At 37.7% G+C, this 21967-nt stretch overlaps 1 protein-coding gene across 3 annotated transcripts; it reads right to left on the reverse strand.

Annotated features, from left to right (window-relative positions):
* Nucleotides 1-10057: 10057 nt before the first annotated feature.
* On the reverse strand, nucleotides 10058-19859 carry LOC126685807 (actin-related protein 4-like). 3 transcript variants are annotated; one of them, XM_050379765.2, is made up of 20 exons: nucleotides 19724-19856; nucleotides 19515-19606; nucleotides 19210-19377; nucleotides 19030-19103; nucleotides 18881-18961; nucleotides 18124-18184; nucleotides 17947-17996; nucleotides 17101-17155; nucleotides 15639-15716; nucleotides 15480-15533; nucleotides 14768-14821; nucleotides 14619-14679; nucleotides 14241-14292; nucleotides 14053-14119; nucleotides 13200-13262; nucleotides 13039-13101; nucleotides 12312-12374; nucleotides 11492-11556; nucleotides 10506-10574; nucleotides 10058-10401 (listed from the first exon to the last, which is right to left on the reverse strand). In XM_050379765.2, exons 1-20 carry the CDS (start codon nucleotides 19734-19736, stop codon nucleotides 10356-10358), a joined length of 1329 nt encoding a protein of 442 aa, XP_050235722.1. In that variant the 5' UTR covers nucleotides 19737-19856; the 3' UTR covers nucleotides 10058-10355. The 3 variants fall into 3 exon arrangements, 1 of the variants encoding a protein (XP_050235722.1); XR_007643736.2 differs by lacking the exons at nucleotides 10058-10401; nucleotides 10506-10574; nucleotides 11492-11556 and having other exon boundaries at nucleotides 13200-13303; nucleotides 19724-19858; XR_007643737.2 differs by lacking the exons at nucleotides 10058-10401; nucleotides 10506-10574; nucleotides 11492-11556; ... (3 more) ...; nucleotides 14053-14119; nucleotides 14241-14292 and having other exon boundaries at nucleotides 15647-15716; nucleotides 19724-19859.
* Nucleotides 19860-21967: the final 2108 nt, after the last annotated feature.

The following is a 21967-nucleotide window of genomic DNA, read 5'->3' on the forward strand; positions in this document are numbered from 1 at the left end:
TGGATACACTCCAACATGTGTATACCGTCGACTATGCATCAAATGCTCTTCATATGGCGAGATGACGGCGAGGCCGAAGTTGTGCAGGGTGATCCCAACCCCTTCGGCGAGGACCATAACGTACTCGAAGCACGTTTATACGACGAAGAGGTGCGCAACATACAATCCCTTAGTTCGAAAGGAGAGACGAGCGTTCCTCGCTTGCTTGTTAACTCGGATCGGCCGGTATCAGTGACCCTCGGGGGCAAAGGCCGATCCACCATCCTTAAAGATTCAAAATGATAGCACGACATAAAGAATTGAGGGAGAAAATTAGACAGTTAACCTCGCTGTATGATATTACATCGGCTGAATGCATCTATGAGGACCAGGATCAGGACCCAACAGGATCGCTGCGGATCGGAGACATACGATTGGCAACCGGGAAGTTAGAAGACGACCCCGCCCAAGTACAGGACGACCTCCTCGAGATCAATCTGGGGACAGAGACGCAGGACTGGACGAGGGATTCAGAGAACAACTGATCGCCCTACTCATTGAGTTCCGCGACTGTTTTGCCTGGTCGTACGAAGAAATGCCGGGCCTTGATCCTGATATCGCCGAACATAAACTTCCATTAAAGAGTGGGTTTCGGCCATTTCGGCAACCTCCCCGGCGAATGTCCAGGGAAGTGGATACTCTCATACAGGATGAGATTAAGCGGCTGGAAGATGCCAAGTTTATTCGGGAAGCCCAGTACACCGAATGGCTCTCTAACATCGTACCACTGATGAAGAAAAACGGGAAGCTACGAGTATGCGTAGATTTTCGGAACCTCAACCTGGCTACACCTAAGGACGAATACCCGATGCCTGTGGCCGATATGCTGATAGACAGGGCAGCAGGACACACGATACTCAGTTTCCTCGATGCACACTCTGGATACAACCAAGTTCCAATCAGCAAGGAGGACATCTCCAAAACGGCTTTTAGATGCCCCGGGCCGATCGGAGCGTACGAATGGGTAGTGATGCCTTTCGGCTTAAAAAACGCGGGGGCAACATACCAGAGGGCTATGAACAAAATGTTCAGAGGTCTTGACTGCCTTGAGGTCTACATCGACGATGTCGTGATCAAGTCAAATACCGGCGAAGTTCATCTGGCCGACCTCCGGCAAGGTTTCGAGCGTATACGATGTAATGGGTTAAAAATGAACCCTCTGAAATGCGCGTTCGGCGTTTCGGCTGGAAACTTCTTGGGTTTCTTGGTTCACCAGCGGGGAGTAGAAATAGACAAGAACAAAGCCAAGGCGATTATCAATGCTGAACCACCCAAAACCAAGAAGCAGCTCCAGAGGCTCATCGGTCAAATCAATTTTTTAAGAAGATTCATAGCAAACACAGCAGGCCGACTTCGCAGCTGGAGTGTTTTGTTTAGGGGAAAAGAGACCGATGAGTGGATATGGACGGACGAGCAACAGAGGGTGTTCGACGATTTGAAAGGTTACTTGGCAAAACCTCCGGTTATGACCCCTCCAAAGCCGAATAAGCCGTTGTTGCTATACCTATCGGCTGCACACGAATCCCTAGGATGTATGCTCGCCCAAGAGGACGATGGGATCGAGAGAGCAGTCTACTATTTGAGCCGAGGACTGACGGACACAGAGATTCGCTATACTGACATAGAAAAAATGTGTCTATGTCTGTACTTCACGTGCTGTAAGCTGCGATACTATATGTTGCCGGTCGTAGTGTATGTTTTGTCCCAGACCGATATCATTAAGTATATTTTATCAAAACCATACTTAAGGAATCGGATTGGAAAATGGGCGATTGCAATGTCGGAATTCACATTGGTGTATGTTCCCCAAAGAGCAGTAAAAGGACAAGTGTTGGCAGACTTCTTGGCCGATCACCCTGGTATTACCCTCAAGGAAGAAACAGTCACGTTCTTCGACATCGCCGTGTGGAAGATGTGGTTCGACGGATCCAGGACAAGCCAGGGGGCAGGCGCGGGAGTACACATCGTCACGCCCTTGGGGGCATCCTACCAGTTGTCATTCAGACTCCAGTTCGAATGCACCAACAATCAAGCAGAATATGAGGCCCTCATATTCGGTTTTGAGATTTTAGCCGAGATAGGGGCGAGGGCGATCAGTGTAAAGGGAGATTCTTTGCTAGTCATTAAACAAGTGACAGGAGAATTCAAATGCGAGTCCGAGCTGTTGGTGAGGTATTGCAACAAGGCGAAACACCTGGTCGAAGGCTTTCAGGACACGAGGATAGAATACACAGAGAGGGCCGATAACGGCGTCGCAAACGACCTAGCTCAGCACGGTAGTGGTTACAAGGTAAACCGAGAGTTTGACGCCATAGAAAGGGAAACACCGAATCTCCACACCGGGGGCATCACGATCGACGAAAGACAATTATCGGTTTACCAGCTGGACGTCACCCAAGATTGGAGGGACGAGCTCCTGAAGTGGTTCGAAAACCTAGACGCCACGAATAGGAGGTTGAGGACTTTAGCCCTTAATTACGTGGTCTTAGCCGGCGAATTATATAAGAAGGGCTTTGAAGGGCTACTCTTCAAATGCATCGGTCCAAAAGAGGCGATGCTTGCTATGGCCGAGGTACACGAAGGTATAACAGGCGCCCACCAGGCGGGCCCCAGAATGAGGTGGCTTATCCATAAATACGGCTTTTATTGGCCGAAAATGGAACAAGACTGCATAAGATATGCCAAAGGTTGCGAAGCTTGTCAGAAATTCGGCCCAATACAGCACGTCCCGGCCGAAGACCTGCACTCCATCATCAAGCCATGGCCGTTCAGAGGATGGGCGGTCGACCTGATAGGGAAAGTATACCCGGCTCGTCTGATGGTCATACTTTTGTGATTATCGCCACTTGCTACTTCACCAAGTGGGTCGAAGCTAAACCTTTGAAGTCGCCGACACAAGAAGCGGTGATCAAGTTCTTCAAAGAATACATCGTCCACTGACACGGCTTGCCCGAGTCCATAACCACAGATCAAGGGACGATGTTCACAGGAGGCGATATAAGTTGGTGGGCTTCCCAAATGAAGATAAAAATGTTACACTCAACACCATACTATGCCCAGGCCAACGGACAAGCCGAAGCCACGAACAAAGCTATCAAGCTCATAGTTCAAAAGATGATTGAAGAAAACCCAAGACAATGGCATGTGCTTTTATCAGAAGCTGTTTGGGCGAATAGAACCAGTCAGAAGTCAGCTACTGGGACTTCGCCTTTCAGATTGGTTTATGGCTATGATGCGATGTTGCCAATGGAGCTGACCGTCATGTCTACTCGCCGCAGATACCAGAGCGAATTGTCCAAAGAAGATTACTTTGACAAAATGGTGATAGATTCTCTTGACCTTGACGAAGAACGTCTGACGGCGTTAGACCACTTAGAAGCCCAGAAAAGAAGGGTCGAGAGAGCTTACAACAAACGGGTAAAACGGAAAGTTTTTACGGTGGGCGACATAGTATGGAGAGCAGTCTTGCCTATCGGCCATAAAGACACTCGGCTTGGCAAATGGAGCCCGAATTGGGAAGGCCCCTTTATTGTAGTCAACAAGTTAGAAGGCGGTGCTTACTTACTGGAAAACATTGACGGAGAGGAGCATGACAGAGCAATCAATGGACAGTTCCTAAAAAAGTATGTCCCTAGTTGCTGGGATGGCATCGACCGACGGCTGTTTGGAGCCGACGACGAATAGACGCGGCCGCAAAATTTGGCCAAACACCGAGTGAAGAGAAATGCTCGTTCTGTTTCTCCGGCAACGAAGAATAGACGTGTCTACAAATTCTCGCCGAAATGCCCCGAAGCGGTCTAAACGCTTGTCCTATTACCGGCGACGTCTTTATATGTTGTTTTAGCCGATTATGCAAGACAATAGTGCATACTTCGGCGGGTTGCTGTTTTAGTTGAGTTTTTCAACGGGCACTCCGTTTTCTCAACATTTATATGTAAAAACTAATCATGAAATGAATTATTGCATATCGGACCAATTATGGACCGATTATATAATAACAGAGCATATAAAAAAAAACAGTTCGAAATAAATTCATAAAAATCCACTTCAATATTCGGCCACCCGGCCGAGTTGCATAATAACAAATGTCAGATAAACAAAGATACGGCCCCTTGGCCGATCAATAAAGTATCAATATACGTGGATTACAAACAAAAACAAACTTTTGGAAATGTTCAAAAATGGGAAAAACAAAGCCCCAATTCGCTCCTTATGGTGCTAAATTCCTTGCGAGCCCCATCCACCTTCGGCGCAAGCTTTGAGATACTCCCCTTCAGAAGGCTCCGACACTTTTTGACATCGATGCCTTCGACCATGTCTTTATCCATGCAGCTTTCAAGGTCTTTGATACCTTGCGCCTCGGCGTCTAACTCGACCTTCAGAGAGGCGATCTTGTCCTGCAACTCTTTGGCCCGGGAGCGCCGATTCGTCAAGCTTGTAACGGCCGTCTTCACATTCGTCTTCAAGGTTTCGAGCTTCTCTTTAGCTTCGGTTTCCTGGGCGAGAAGCTTTTCATATTCGGCTTGTACAGCCAGCGAGTCATTGTATATCTTCTGAAAAGCTTCAAGAGATGCCGATAACCTCGTCACAGCATCCCGGGCCTCCTCGCCGAGAACCTCTGAAGGGGCGTCAGATAAAGCCGCGGCAGTTTTCTTCAGCCTGGCAATCTCTTCGGGCGATTTGAATAGGGAAACGCCGAGGGTCTTCATCCGGGACATAACATCGAAATGGGCGCCCCAATCTTCAGAAAGATTGCTCGCCTCCAGAATAATTGACCCATCTTCTGGGGCAATCGGCAGCTCGTCGTCACTATCCGAGTTCAAAAAGGCATCCGCCTTCGCCGTCACATCGTCCTCCAGGGCAGGATCGGCGATCGGAATCTGCCACAATTGACCACAATAAAATATCAACTGCCAGGAAATGTAAAGATTATGAGTAAAAGCAGAAAAGTACCTTGGTAGCCGATTTCTTGGCCAGATTCTCGGACAGATTCAGCAACTCCGGGGCAAGGGGCGACAGCTTTTTAGGAACCTCCATGCTCGCCAAAATCCGGGCTGCAGTTGGAGTACGCTGGGAGTTAGTCTCTGCCGAAGTCTGCATGCACTCTGCTTCTTCGGCATGGAAACCTTCGGCGGTCTTCGTCTCTCCCTTGGAAGACGATTGAGCGCTGGCGGATGGAGTCGCCCGTTTGGAAGAATCTGAATTCTTGGGCGAAGGATCAAACAGGCGAGATCCTTTTGGCTCTACCTTCTGTTTCTTTGTCTTGGCTTCTTTAAGGGGTTTTTGTTTCGCTGGCCGTTTGGCTCTCGACCGCTTAGCTTCAGGTTCGTCGTCTCCATCAGTGTCGAACTTGTCATCCTTGTGCCATTTCGGCACACCAACTGCAGAATTCATCCAAGTTGTAAGTACAATGAAAAAACGGTTTTAAAGACAGAAAAGAATGGATTACCTGGGATTCTGGTATAACCGACTCGGACCAATTCGGCTATAGCCTCGGCATCAGACGGACATCTGATACCGGTGTAAGAAACTCCCTCATTATTAATGATCGGCTCGGATTTTTTGGTTTTCTTTTTACGTTTTTTAATGGGAATGTTCGTGGACATGTTGCATTTCGGAACCGGTGGGCTCTTATATTTAAACTTAGGACGAATATGAGCTAGGAAAAATTCGTATGAGTATTGATGCTGGTATTTTTCTTCCCAAAGTTTTATCATTTTTTTCTCAAAATTACGTTTAGCTATTCGCCTATGTTTTTGCATTAAAAGGTTCATGCCTGGACGATCTAAGGGATCATACTTAAACTTGTAAAAACGTTCGAATTTAGCTATTTCGTAGAGGTGAAAAGTAATACCTTCATACTGGGGACGTTTCGGGGCCTGCAAAAGAAAGAGATCGGCATGAATAGGAGTTCTTGACAAAGGAGGTAAAGAAAAATCGTGAAGAGAAAGGATTTCTTTCGGCGAAAGATCGAAGAAGGACTCTGTGACCGAAGCCCACCAGCTCTCATATTCAGGGGTAGTTTTAGGTTTGGGTGAAGGACGAGACATGTCTGGAATGGGGGGAAGATAAGCCTTATTAAGACGAATTATAAACTGGAGGTCGGCATTAATTCTATTAAGGAAGCTTTATGGGTCCCGCAGTTATTGACGGAGATCAATAAAGGACAGGGAATGCCTTGGTTAAAACCGAATTGGCGAGATACATAGTTGGGGCAGTATAATTCAATGCTACTCTGCTTATACTCCAGACCAGCGATCAAATTTCTGGATTTTAGGGCACTTCCCCAGTACTGGCCACCTAGCCGAGTAGTTGGATGGGTTTGGACTTCTTCAGTATCCTCGCCATCCCAGCCGATCAGAAGCCATGATGGTGGGTACTTCATGGATAGGATTGGGCAGAACAACTCTGACGCCCTCACCGAGTTGTTAAAAACTTCAAGAACATCCAAGACATGGCCGAGGCGAGTGCCAGAAGATATGAGAGAAAACCCATTTAGCTCGGCTTTGATTGAAGGCACACTCTCAAATAGCTCTGGAAAATACATTGACAACCAGAGTTGGACGACCCATAACGGACCTCCAGGGCATTTGAATATCCTTTTTTCGGCATGCGGGGCGATGTCATTGAGAGAACGGTATAGATGGGCGAGCAGGAATTCACCCAGGTTACATCTTCGACCCTCGGCCCAAGCTGCGGCGAGGACGAAACTGTCTTGAGTTACCCTGAACGAAGCCGGGCATAGGATAAACTTGGAGATGAAGAAAGCCAAGAAAGCTACGTGTTCTCGATCGTCGGGAACAGTATCTGTATCGCCCTGAAAGATGTTGATATAAGGGCCGTAACTTCGTTGGGGTTTGGTTAACTTGAAGTTTGGTTCATCAGCTGAGAGGTTGGGCAAGATCCTTTCGCCAACTATTGGGATATTTAGCATCACTGCTAAATCCAGAAGTGTGATGGTCATGGCGCCGAATTTAAAGCAGAAGCAGTTCACTGCGCTGGACCAAAAAAGAGATGCACCCATTATGTAGTGCTTGGCTATTGGGCGGCTCGCCTTACAGAGACTAATCATGTCAGATATTCCGACCTCGGTCCATATGTGTCCAAAGTGGGGTTTCAGTCTGTTTACCCAGGCTTGGTATCCTTTGTGTTCGACTGGCCAGTTTCGGAAAGTTGTGTTGAACCAAATGGACGACTGATGTGGGAGAGAGAAGCGTGGTGGGACTTCGTCATGATAGGGAGTAGCGATATCGCACAGGTGGCTCGGCGAGGTAATAATAGGACCCACGCAGAGTTGGTTGTCCCCTGCGTCTACAATTACCTGGAATTCGGTATTCGGGGCAGCAGCACGGGTATCGGCTATCTTGTCAACAACTTGAGTGGCGATAGTTTCTTGAGGAGCAGCCATGATAACTGCAGGGAATGAGAATACCTTAGTTAGGCGATCGCTAAAAAGGGGCGAGTCAGAATTAAAAGACAAAGAGCGAACACTTACCAGAGGAGACAGTAAATTGTTTGAACTTGCTGAAGAGAGAGAAAAAGCTTGATAATTGCAGAGAGAGTAGGTAAGTGAAGAAATGAAGTGATATTTTTCTTAAGAAACAAAGTTAGAGGTATCCGAGAGGTCGTGGGGCCAAGATGTGACATCGTGGGTGACAGCTGGAGACAACGTGGCATGAAGGGGGTACCGAAGGGTCAATAGATGCGCACCCCTTTGAGAGAAGAGCGTGTAGATTATTGGGCTTTAAGATTGGGCCAAGAGGTTGAAAAGGAACAAGCCCGAAAATGAATGTTTCAGACTTGTTGGGGGCATTGTTTACACCGGCCCAAAAGGATGCTGAGTCAGGAGTTGCAAATGGGCTTACAAAGGGGTCAGGCCCGAAAGAAAGCTTTTTTTATTATTATTGCCTTTTCTGTTTATTAGGAGTTTGTAGCTCATTAGGAGTGTTTTTCTTTTAAGAGTCTTAGTCCTAGTTAAATTAGGAATCTTGATTATGAGGAGCTATAAATAGCTCAGAGCTTCATTGTTTTTGTATCAACAAATCAATCAATCAAAAACCAAGCCCAGTGCTTTTTATCTCGCAGTCTCCGGATTGTTTTAATTTAGAAGTAGTTTTCGGTATTAATCTCGCCTGAGTTCTTAACTCCCAGATTATTACTTCTTAAATCACGTGGTTAAGTGTCTTTAACCAAACAAGCCCTGTGAATATCTGCATAGGTTCGTTAAAGTATCAAACCTCAAACCGATCCCGATTATAAATTCAAAGATTCGAGTCCGGAATATTTCCAGGCGAACAGTTACATATCAACGCGAATTCAGCTAACTAGTGCCATGAGAGGTTGAGGTAGTAATAAAATTGTATGTGCAATTGGAAAAAAAATGTTAGTGTACCAGACAATTAAATTAAAAAAGTTGAAGAGTCGAATAACACATTTAAGCCGTACTAAAATGGAAACTTAAAGGCTTAAATTAAGTTTGAAAAAAAAAACTTTTTCTACAAAGCCGCCACGCAAGAACAGTGAGACTATTCTGTAGCCTGGTGGTGGACATGTGCCATCCTTGCTGGTAAATCAGGAACATTTTTGTACTATTTTAATTTAGAGAAATTTTTATGTAGACCGGTCTACCATGTCATATTATAACATCTCATTAAAAATAGGGTATTTTTATAATTTCGTTTGTTATTCACATACACTTTTGAGTAATGACATTACAATAATACTCTTATTTTAATGAGTTATAATGATATGATTGGTTTAGTTCACGGATGACATAGATTGATTTAATTTGTTATCTTTCAACGCTATTATTTCAACATTTTAATCTATTGCTTTTTTTATTGAGATAAAATCTAACTATATTAGCGGTTAAAATTTCATTTTTCTAAATCGCCTTTGAACCACTGCTCTCGCTCAGATTTAAAGCCGAAATCTCAAAAATACACTAGAATGTTTTAATCACTTGAGTTAAACCTTATTGACACATTTTAATCTACTAAATTCTCCAAATTTCTAAACCGAACATGACATGAAGAATAAAATCTTGAGTTTTTTTTTTCTCTCTGAAAAATCAAAGTTTATTAAAAGCTTTATTTGCTAAAAGGCCTAATCATTTAAAAACATTCCATATTTTTATCTTTTTCTTATTCAATCTTTTAAAATCATTATTTTATGTTTTTTTTATTTTCAATTTCATTTGCAATTATTTTTTTTATTGTGAAGAAGATTCAAATTTATTCTTCATATTTAGTCTATAGTCTAAATACATTTTAATGATTAAAGAATACTAAAATTAAAATTATATGTCAAATATGATTGACATATTTAATTTTTTTTTCAAATGGAAAAACTCTATTTTAAAATAATGAATACAATTAAAATTAAAAAGCAAATAAAAATAACAATTTTATAAGTTTGGAGCATAAAAGATAGATTTAAGTCAATGTACCCCCTTAACTTGTAAGTAATAAGCAATTAACACATAAATTAACTTTGTGAGCAAATTAGTCACAAACTTGAAAATTATAGCAATTAATCTCATTTGGACAAATTAGTTTACAAGTTGAGGGGTCAAATTGCCAATTTAGGGAACAATTAGCTTACAAGTTGAGAGGGCAAATTGCCAAAATGTGATTATTTATCTATAATCAACAAGTTCATGACTAATTTGCCCACAAAGTTAATTTATATGTTAATTATCCATTGCTTACAAGTTGAAAGGGCAAATTGCCACTTAAATCTAAAATAAGTTATATATTTGAATCTTTAAGCCTTCTTAATAACACAGTACGAATCTCGCACTAATTTAATGCCAAAAAATGCTTATAAGTGAAACCTCAGTTTAACAGTCAATTTGTTAAAGAACATTCCTCAAATACCTCGGTTTGATACAATTAAGTTGAGGTAGGATTGTATCCAAAGGACAGTACGATTAAACACAATCAGATTTAGAATGGCAGAGGTTAGCTTATGATTAAGACTCCCAACATTTCCAACATTCAATCCAGAAACAAGTGAATAATTCCAACACTAAACTCAAATAAGCTCATACCGGTCCATCCATGTTTAAATATACTAATAATAAACCTATGCTACAGAATGAGATGGAAGGTGATCTAAGTTGGAGAATAATACATGATGAAGTTAAAAACTGCTCTACATACCATAATTTTGATTAGAAAGTACGTTAAATATGAACCTCCGAAAGGTCAATGTTATTGCATAATTTTACTTTTAAACCTAAGATTTCTTTTGACAGCTAATCTCTGGCCATAGCTTAATCCGCCATTATATGCAGGTACAATCTAGTTTCCTTATCAAGGGCATTTTCTTTGAACATAAGAAGCTCCATGCTCTTCATACCTGTCGATCAATACACCTTTTTTTATAGTGGGAAAAAAGAATCTGCTCAGTGCAGATTTTACTACCATTATTTTCAAACTTGTACTCCAAAAATTTGTACTTACTCGGCCTTTGAGAACCACATTTGCTGAAATGAACCGAGAGAAGCCAGTATACTCCCACCAATCCATACACTGTCAACAGTGCAAGAATGAGTGGCAATAAATTTAGTAAAAGAAGAGACTTATAAACAGCGGCAGTATGAATGCAAATATAACTAAAAATGCTTCCTAACAAAGGAAACTAATTTGGTTTTTGGCTACCATCTGCATACGTAAATTCAAGGAAAGCAATCACAAGCTTAAGAATACCCTCATGTCATGGCCCTCATGAGTAGGGGTCCGCAAAAGCCAAACAGAATCAGATAATCGAGCCAAACTTGGTTTGGTATAACTATAAGTTAAATTTTATTTCGGGTTCAGTTCAATTTTGAAAATAAAAAATATTAGTTCACTTTTAACACAAAGCGAACTGACTGCTTTGGTTTGGTTCAATTCAATTTGAAATAGTTAAGATTCTTGTAAAAATTAAAATGGGTTTGCTCGGTTTTGAAAATAAAAATAATAATCACTGAATGATAGGACAAGACTACCAACATCATCTACAAGTTGGATGGTATCAGAAGATCAAGGGATTTAAGCAGGTTACTCGTCATTGTTAACTCCCGCCATTAAATCAAGGTAGTGAGAATTAAAATTACCACTGCAAATTCCCTAAGAATCTAGGCTAAAGCAGTCCGCTGGTTATTTTTCATACTGGTGCTCAGGGACAAATTCAAATCCTTTGCTTAACTACTAAATTACTAATAAATCATATTAGCTTCTAAATTATTTTCTTTCGGAAATTTTAACCCGTCGCATCTTTGTTGCAGCATCTGCCAGTCCAACACTTACAAACTAAGAAACCCTAATATACGCTTTTGGTAAATTTCTGCATGGCAAAATCCATAAAATAAACCATGATGCAGTGGCCATCGCCAGAATGAGAAAGATGATTTCTAACACTAACACAAACAATACCAAAATATAAGAAAAGAGAGCTCAAATGAAACCTGAATCTCCTTTCTGTTGTATTTCCACTTGCCAGCACTTTAACTCTAGCAGCTTGAGGAGACTCCTGCATGTCAATAAATGGCCATTAGATCAGCAAATGAACCTAAAGTTTGTTTTCATTTATTGTGATGGCATCCTGCCAATAAAAACATCTTCTTTGACATACGCAAATTCTTTTCTACAATTAATAACTCTTTAAAAATAATTTTCTGCGCTGTGCAACATAAACTACAGCTAAGGAAACACACATAAAAAGAGAGGATGAATGAAATTTCTCATACAACTAAAAAGATTTCATGTTTGAAGTTCAATATGAAATAGCATTCCTTCAAGGAAATGTTTTGTAAAGACTAGGAGTTGAAAATAGAGTATAGCTCTTGGAAAAGGATTTGATTTGAATACAAGGAAAGTAAATTTTTTAAATTACTTGCAAGTTTAAATAACTTGAATTTCAGTGGAAATAGCATCTAGTTGCAAGTTAAATTGAGAATTTTACAGTTAAAATGTCATTTCGTAATTTAAAACATAAATTTGGAGTTTGATTATTTAAATCTAGTCCAGACACCCAATTTAAAGGTGCATCAAGCTTGAAAGGAATTAAGATGGATGCTACTGATGAAACTGACAGTATGAAGTCATGAATATTACTAAACCAGATAATAAGTACTAAAAGTTCTTGTCATGTGGATCATGCATGAAACTTAAGGATCGTGAATGAATCCCCAAGAATTAATTCCCATACAGATAAGAAGCTTGAACAATAAATAATATAACAGATAAGAAGAAATGGGTTTTTCCAAAAACAATTAAGGGTTGCACCTCAAGCAAATCTTTCTCAAGACGTTCCTTCAACTGTTGCATTGATGCTGTGCCACCAGCAAGCTACATTAAAAAGGAAACAAAAGGACCAATTCAATTTAACATATCACAATGAACCATAATGTCAAAGCTACATTACTCGGTCATGAATCTTGCAATGCATAATGCAATAAAATTGAGAGGGAGAGGATCTGGTTTGAATAAGTAAAGTTATCTTCTTCTCTACTTTTTATTTATAAATGGAGTAGATGCATGAATGTGGACAACATCATGCTTCACATTGATATCCAAAGTAAAAGCATTAAAAAAATTGTCAAATATTGAAACTTTTAGCAAGTTGTTTTCCTGATTCAGCAACCTAAAAGCAAGAAAGCTGTAGGAATAATTACTGTTTAGAAACAATCTAGTCCTCATATCATGGGGAAGATACATGCCAAATATACACAAAGAATCTGCATGGGTAGTTTGTATGGCAGATTAAATGTTTCCTAAACTATACCACTTCACATTTAACGAAAAATATTTCTAGAAGAGATCAAATATGATCGACGCCAATGAAGATTTTGATTCCTAAGCATATTAGCAAATATCCCTTCGACAAAAAAATAGCTTTGCCATTGTGAATTGATATCCATGCAAGACTTATACCAATACACTACAACTTAAAAAAGGACCATCTAATTCTCCAGTCTAAAAAACCAAGATAAGGCTATTTACATCAACTTACCAGTATACTACTAAATAGTTCTCTCCGAATATCCACATCACACTTATTAATGCTCTCTATGACCTGACAACATTAAAAAAAAGTACGACAATGGTAAATATACCAATTATTTAAGGTCTTAACATTTGGAAATCAATCAAAAGATAGAAGAATGAATTTACCATTTGTGGCAAACCACGAACATTAGAAGTAATCTCCCCAATATTCTCCATGCCAGGAATTGTCTGACGGTCCGATGAGAACAAGATAAAGCTTTGTGAACATACTAGTGAAAAACAGCTTGCCAATCAACATACCATACCAAGTTTACAAAATAAAAAAGACTTAATAATGAGCCCATCTGAATCATTAAATATCTCATCATCAAAACCATGATTTGCATAGAGCCCCATCAAGTAAATGATAATTAATAGGTCTTAATTACAAGTGCAATTACAATAAGAGATAAAACGGACATTAGTTCCTCTTTTGTACAACATAGCTATAATTGTTTTTTAATTTCTACAAAATAACAATAATTGAGTAACAAGGAAAATCAAATTTCATGAGAAAAAGTTTTAACTCTGAAATAAAAATAGAATTTACGAGTAAATATCTCTTCAAAAACAAATGAGCAAGAGAAGTATTCATGTGGATTGTATTTTTGTAACCAAGCTAATGGGATGATGACATAAAATTTGTATATGTGACACAAATTAGAAGAAAATTACATGAATAAAACAGTATAAATAAAATCATTTGAGCACTCCAATAATCTAAAGAAATGCCATCTCCATCATAAACATGTTGTAGCTTTGTGGAGTTTTAGAAAATTGAACAGTTCCTTCTTTCAATGTCAGCACATATTATTGTTATAAAATGCCCTCAAATACTATAGGTAAAAAAGATATAATTTACATTTAGAAAATTACATGAATCTTCACATTTTGCCCTTTATTGTTAGAATAAACATAAGGGCTAGGATAGGCAGAACAGAATATAATACAATGGCACCCTCAAGGTTCATTAACACACCTGGGCCAAGGATGGATTGAAAAGAATGTCTGGCATCTTGAATCTATCAGCTCCAATTTCAATTGTCCTATTTTGCAATCAAAAATCCAATATCAGATGACTAACAAGTACTCTTCGTTTAAAATTGCAAAATAAAGGATGCTCAACTAGTATCCATGTTGGGAAATGTAATATTGCAAAAGACTTACTGTCCATCAGGAAGCTCATATGGAGTCATTGGAATATTTGAGTACGCCTTTTCTGCATTAATAAAGAAAATAATAAGAGAGAGAGAGATAGTAGAGTTAGCTTAAAAGAAGACCTAGTATACATAAAGCTTCAAGGGAAAGAAGAGCCTTCATAAAACTTGACATGCACTTACAACTATGATGCTATCATGCAACAAAAATTATTAGAACATGCATTTGGAATAAATTGGAAAACACGATTGTAATAATCTTCCACAAAAAAACACACACATATAGCAGAATAACTAAAAGCATATGATATGAAAATAGTATTTAAAGTAATTGAATAATCGCAATGGACAAATTCCAAAAGCAAACATGGGAAATTTTATATGATACCATCATAAGGCGTATCTGGGGCTCGACAAACGCATTCCTTGATATCACTTGCAATTACCCTCTGTTTTAAATAGAAAATTCAAAAAGTAAGGAAAAGAAAACAGGATGACATCCTCTCAAGGAGAGAAACTCAAGGATCAATCACAGACCTGGGAATAGAGTTTGTAACTTTCGGTTGTATTAGGAAAATCAATATCCACTGCCTGTGACATTCACAAACAAATAAGGTAAAAAAATCAAAAGTGAATACCAGAAAAGATACACAAAAATTTCTTGCTACTAAGTGAGACTTAGATCAGAATACAAAATGATTGTCATTTTAAAAAAAACAAAGTTTTCTGTAACCCAAAAACCTCAGATACCAAACAATTCAGATCTGACTGCAGCTTTCCCTTCAAACCATACCAATTCAAATACAAAAAGTCAAAATCATTTAAGCCCTTGCCGACCATAAACACACAAATTAAACAAATTTTTCCCTCGTCAAATATGAAAGGAGATAATAGAGAATTCCTATGGGGTATGACTGAATAATTAAAGGGCTTATTTGATGCACAAAGTGCTCCTCGGCTATTATGGGGATGGGGGATGTTGGGCAATTATACGTAACCTTTCCCTTGGATTTTGCCAATACGGAATTTCCATACCTCGAACCCGTGACTTATAGGTCACTAAATGAGCAGCTTTACCGCTGCGTCAAGGCTCACCTCCTATGACAAACTATTATAGCTACAAGATGTGTAGTCTATACAAAAAACATTTCTCTCCTCTTCCCATAAGAGCATGCATATGCATATGCATAGGCATACGCTGATGTGTGTATGTTTAGTTAAAGAAACCACAAGTAACAATTTGAAGTACCTGAAATTCACCTGGCCGGTTTTCCTTTCTCCTAAAAGAATACCTTGGTTTTATCTGCAAAGCCAAAAAAATCATATTAAATGATAATAACATAATAACAAAAGTCTTGCCAAAAGAAATTTGTCTTTCTAGGTAATATTGAACAAATAAGCCACTTACTGTGATACCTTTGCTCTCCAAGCTTTTTAATAGGCAATCAGTGAGAAACTCTCCTCCTATGGGAGAAGAAAGGACTGCCTAATGTCACAAGAAATGTGGAAAGAAAAAAGAAAAAGACCATCAGTTTAGAGTTTTTATAAATGCAGTTTAGAGCCTTGCTATTATCATAAGGATATCAACTTGACCAAATTTTATTATTGGAGAAGTTCTAGAGAGTTTGACATAAGCAGAAAGCAAAACTAATCCACATACTATGTAGCAAAATATGGTTTATAAAAGTTGCTGCATAGTCTCAGAACTTCTTCAGCTATCAAAAGGCATTATATACCGCCTGTTAGCATGTTGCATTAAATACCAGTCATTATGACAATTGCACTATTATCTTAAAACTGATTTTGTGCTGTCCAGGAGTTTTTACAAAAAATCTGATATTCATCGAAAGTAGTAAACTCGCCGAAATACATAGACATCAATGCCTTTATGTTTATCAATGAAGTAATCAACAGTAAGATTAGCAAATTCTAATCATGAAAGCCATCTATATATCAATTACAAGTGCTTTTGCATAAAATATTACTATTTGCAATAAAGATCACCGAAATTACTGAAAGCCTAGATTTATCTTAGATGATCTTTACTGAAAGTCTAGATAATCCTTAAAATTAAATGATCTTTATTGTAAGCATATTCGTGCAGAAACATATTACTGAAAGCCTTGATGATGCCAGAATTTTGGATTTTTGCATATATTTTGCTGGTCTAAAAAGAAAATAACATCATCAATGCTGATAAGCACAAATTTCCACAACATACCATCTCTGGAGCACAATAAACATGACTAAGAAGAAAAAATATTCACAAGTTGCTCACAGGAAAGAGAGAGAGAGAAACACACGGTCGAATATATATTAAAAGAATACAAAAATAATCATCCTTAATTTTTTTTTCTGCTTGTCAACCATAAATGACATACAATTGTCTAAAATCATAAGTAAGAGCACAAGATAATCGGAGGTTAAAAATCCCTGTATATACACACACATTCATAGATTTACAAACACTAGCAAATTTCTTGGTTCAGTAAATAAAGGTGGCAAAACACCAGTTATACAAAATCACGCTGCAAAACATAGCTAGCATGCATGCATGCAGAAGCAGATAGTAAAATAATTACTAAATTTCAGCCAAAGTAGGGACATGTTGCTAATCTGGTAGCCAAAACTCAAATCCGACACAATTAATAACTTCAGAGGAACTCCCTAGCAATCTAAAGGTAATGTGAAAGAAAATTTTGAGATTGTCTAATACTGATACAGCATAAAAACAATAAAAACGCAATAAAATGGCAAGGAATCACGCAGTTCTTTTATTTTGGAAAATTTAAGGGAAAACAGTATATCCAAAATATTTTGGCAAGTCTTGCTGTCATAGGGGTTACATTCAGATGTAAAAAGAGAATTACCTTTTGAAGAACATAACCATCATGCACTGGAGCAACAGTAGTTGAACCTCCGCCACTGAAAAAGTACCATTTTGACAAAAGTTATGGGTATTTCAAAAAATAAAAAAAATCAATGTCAAAATTTAATCTTTAAAGCTCTACCACACTCTATGTCTATCTTGAAAGTATCCATACTTTAATTACTCTAGCCAACATCATATATAGAATCTTTACTCTTGATACTATGGGGCACAATTCACATAGGTTCATCTGCAATATAAGATTACTTCATAGTCTTCTTCTAATCTTATACTTATACATGTGCTTCTTTTAACAGCTTATTTAGTGGTTCATTGAAAGGGTCTTTAGCAATTTCAGCTTTATTGGAATGGACTGGGCAGCAATTTCTATCTTCCAAATTAAGTCAACTAAAGAGTCAAGTCATCGAAAAGTCCTATTTCTTGTAGGGGGTTGGAAGTTAAAAAGTTCAAGCAATTGCACCTTAAGTTCAATACAGCCCATGTAATGCCTATAGTGCATTAGTTTTTACTTTTTAGTACAGTGAATCAACGTAATTATAATGGACTTTATGCACCAGAGTTTTTCTTTTTAAGAGGTCATGTGATGCACTTCCTCTTCATGTCATGCTACAAGCCTACAAGACCTTAAGCCACCTAAGGACATCCAAGAATGAAGCCTAGATCTGGGAAAGAGAACATTCCCCCAAAATCAACGGACAAATTTCTTTGTGCCGCCTAAGCCCCAAAACAATGCCTCAAAAAATTTAGCAACAAGTAAGAGAAGATAAATTATAAACTGACAAATAGTTATAGCAAAACAATTTTAAACAATAATATATGGCCCTACCAATCAACAACTAGTGATGTAGGACGGCCTGAAGCAAACGATGTAAGAACCTAACATTGAAAAATACGCCAATTAATTAAAATCAAGTATAAGGTGAGGAAATGAAAAGAAAATTATATAAAACCTGTTGAATTGAGAACAAAAATAATGTGAGAAGAGGATGCAGTAAGTGCATACAGCATTCTTGGCCAAAAATAAGGCTGGGGCATTGTATTTTTCAAACATTAGCTCTGCAGTCCTGTGAGATACATGAAGAGGAAGTAATTGTCTAAATTCTTGCTTTGATGTTTATTTATATTTTAGCAAGCAAAAAAAAAATTGCATAATAGATTATCACATTATTTACTTAAGCAAAACACTGATAAAAAAAAATGCTAGAAAAAAATTAATTTAAAGCAGTAAAAGTACATCCTGCGAACTATAATATAATTATACATATTCGTCTGTCTTCCATGATGACATGCGCTACTTCTATCAAACAATCCCTAAACTGATCTTAGTCTTCCGTATTTCATGAAGAATAAGTGCTACTTCTTGTTAAAAATCCCTAATACGACTGCTAAACCTGAAAGAAAATTTTTCCACCTCAACCAACTTTGTCCACAGTTGTCACTCTCATGTAGAAACAAAAACCAGGCTCAACTGTTTGATTACAAGAATGTTACAAGGTAAAGAAAAGGCAGGGGAAATGGGAGAAAATAGAGAAACTAGGGGCCGCATGAGGCAGCAGAACAAAAGGCTGCTTAAAAAAATGGTACAATAAATATGCATACAGACATCATTCTTTAATCACAAATACAGGGACAAAAAGGGTAAATTAAGATGTAACGCACCAAAAGAATAAAACAAGTCAAGTCAATTATTCAATTTACATAACAGAAAATAGGGATCACTAGTGTAACAAAGTTTGGCAATTGCAACAGATTAAAATTACCTCTCTCTCTGTTGTTGGGTGTTGAATGAAGGTTCTGCAAGCAACATTGGATGCTCTTTAGGATCCACCAATAGACATTCCCTAAAGATACTAACATTTTAGAACAGATTTTGTATAAAAAAAACTCTCAATAAACAACCAGCCACTACCTGAAAGTATGGTCCCAAATGCTATCAACAATATCCCAGTCAACAACAACCCCATCTTTTATGGGCGATAACACCTGGTACATCAGCAGAACAGCAAGTTAAAACACTACACATTACACGGTTTGCAGATACCTATACCAGTCATCCAAATACAAAACTAAAGAGACTCGGAAAACAAACCTCCATATTATCCCGACGAAATCCTAAAGCTTGAGATCCTACATATAATTTACGGTTTCCCTTGACTTTCTCGGAATCTTTAACATTAACGCTCTTCGAATCTGCAGAAGCATTCTTTTCAACACTAGCAGGGTCCTCAATTTCCATTTGATCAATCGATCCAACCACCTGAGAAATTACTTAACGGTGTAAAATTCCATCTAAAAATTCAGTTAATACCTTATATATCAATATTAGCAGTTAATAAGGGCATTAAAGAAACAACATTGACAATGTAGGTCAAGTAAGAAGAAAAGGAGACTAACCGAGGGGAAAACGGCTTTCGGAGCATCTTCGCCGGCATAACCAGCTTTGCAAGTATGGGAGCCGAGGTCAATTACTATAGCTGATACTTCATCTGCAAACAAAAAATTGGAAATACGAAAAAATTAGTGTAATCAAACAAGTGAAAGAAATTCAAAATTCTGCTATAGAATTGTTCTTGAGAAGCAGTTTGGAGTGATTTTGAGCTTACCTCCTCCGTACATGGTTGCGAATTTGATTTCGAAGGTTTTAGGGCAAAGTTAGGGTTTAAAGGATTACGGTGAGTGTTAGAGGAAAGTGAAAAGGAACGAGAAGAGTGCGAGTGTTGACTTGGGTCGGATCTCTATTTCCCGGTTCAGGTTTGTTTTAATTCCTAATCCGGGTCCGGGTTTAAGTTCTTGGCCCCTATTTTAGAGAAAATTACACAATAATTACTTTTTCGGGAGAATTTTACTCAAATACCATAAATTTTAGAGAATTTTACACAATAATTATTTTGTTAAGTTTTATCCTCTGTCAAATGTCTTTTACATTCGCCACTGAGGTCTAGCTCAAGTGGCTAAGGCGCTCCAGTGTATTCCTGAGATCTCGGTTTCGAGTTTCAGTAGGGCCAGTGTGTAAGGCCGAATTAAGAATGAAAGTTTAATTACTAACCACTAACTACTAATGTAACTATTGTTAAAAAAAATGTCTTTTATATTCAATAGATGAGCTGGCTTAATTATTACATTTTATACCCATTTTATTTTCAAATTCAGATCCACTGCTGCTGCTACCAGGAAAGCAGAAACAACTCCACTGGCGCCGACGATAACCAGAAATGGGTCAATAACAAAGCCTAAAGAGAAGTATTTATACAGATTATCCAATAAAATCTGACATTTTTCTAGAGGAAGACAATGGTAGTCGAAATAGTATAATTCTCAAGCAACATCTTCAGCCTCATTGTTCGAAAGAAAAGTCTCGAGATCCAGATCCGTCGGGTATGGAAGCATAAGCTTTTTCGGCAAATTTTTTGAAAGAATATATACAGGGTTAGAGGATTTCACTCTCAGATGAGTTGAATCACAAAGAGAACGAAAACCAAAAAGATCCTCATTGTCATCGTCTAACAAAGTCATGAAAAAGTAAAATGCGGTGAAATCTTTGGTAGGTTTATGATAACTTTGTCTACTTCATCATCATATTGTATATCATCAATAAGCCTCTAATACTACTTTTAAGGTTTTTGAATTGGAGTTTGTTAGAGCAAAATGTACTTTACTTTCCATGAAAATTATTTTTTTTTATTGGTGCTTGATGTTTTCTATTTGATGTTAGTGTGCTCTAGTTAATTGATCATCAACTTAAAACTTAATGAAAGTTTAGGGCTTTTAACATTTGTTTGCATTTAAATTTTTGTTTGAATAGTTTTATTTGATGAGATTAAAGTTTCTGGATACTTGCATTTGGTGTATATTGAACTGAGTTTTGCTGGGTTTTATTGGTTTTTGAGTTGTGTTATGTGGTGAGTTTGTTCTTGATTTTTTTGATTTTGATTTTTAAGTTCCAATTTGTAGATTCTTTTTAAGTTTCAATTAATTTGTAGATTTTTTTGATATAGTTATTGGTTTAATTTATTGTGTATATATTATTATACATATTAGATACATTCATAATGTATACATCGTATATATACACCACCAATACATTATAGATAAATCGTCGACACGTCATAAAATACACCATTACATTGTAGATACATGTTCTTTTTTTATTATTATTTCAACGAAATGAATTTCGTAGATACACCATCGATTATAATTTTTAGAATCCATCTCCAACTCAGAATGATTATTTTCAACAAAATAAATTTCAAAATCACCTATACATGTGTGTATTAGTGATATATAGATGATACATCTCCGATACATAACAGATGCTTTGATACATGTTTAAATTTTTTGGATTATTTTAACGAAATAAATTTTAAAATGACCGATACATCCTAATACGTTATTGATACATCATAAATACATCATCGATACAATATAGATATAAAGGAGAAAAATTAATAATAATATTTTAATACATTACTGATGTATCGTCTATATCTTGCAATACATTGTAAATACATGACCGATACATCGTAAATACATTATAAATATAAACAATAAAGTGAGCTAAAAAGCAAAACGTCGTACAACATGAAAAAATAAAAGGACGGAGCAAGCATCAAATATTTAATAGGAAGACACATTTTTTAAATACATATATCGAATACACATTAGAAGCAATTTACATATATAATTTATATATGGTACATACATATATTTGTAATACATAATATATAATATATTTACTTTTTGTAACATAATTCATGCGTTTTTAAAGTATGTGATACATATATCTTTAAATTTAAAATATATTATACATATACACATAAATAGTACATAAAATAATATGTGAGTGTTTA

The sequence above is a fragment of the Mercurialis annua genome, linkage group LG6, assembly GCF_937616625.2.
Source record: "Mercurialis annua linkage group LG6, ddMerAnnu1.2, whole genome shotgun sequence".
In the NCBI taxonomy this organism is placed as follows: domain Eukaryota; kingdom Viridiplantae; phylum Streptophyta; class Magnoliopsida; order Malpighiales; family Euphorbiaceae; genus Mercurialis; species Mercurialis annua.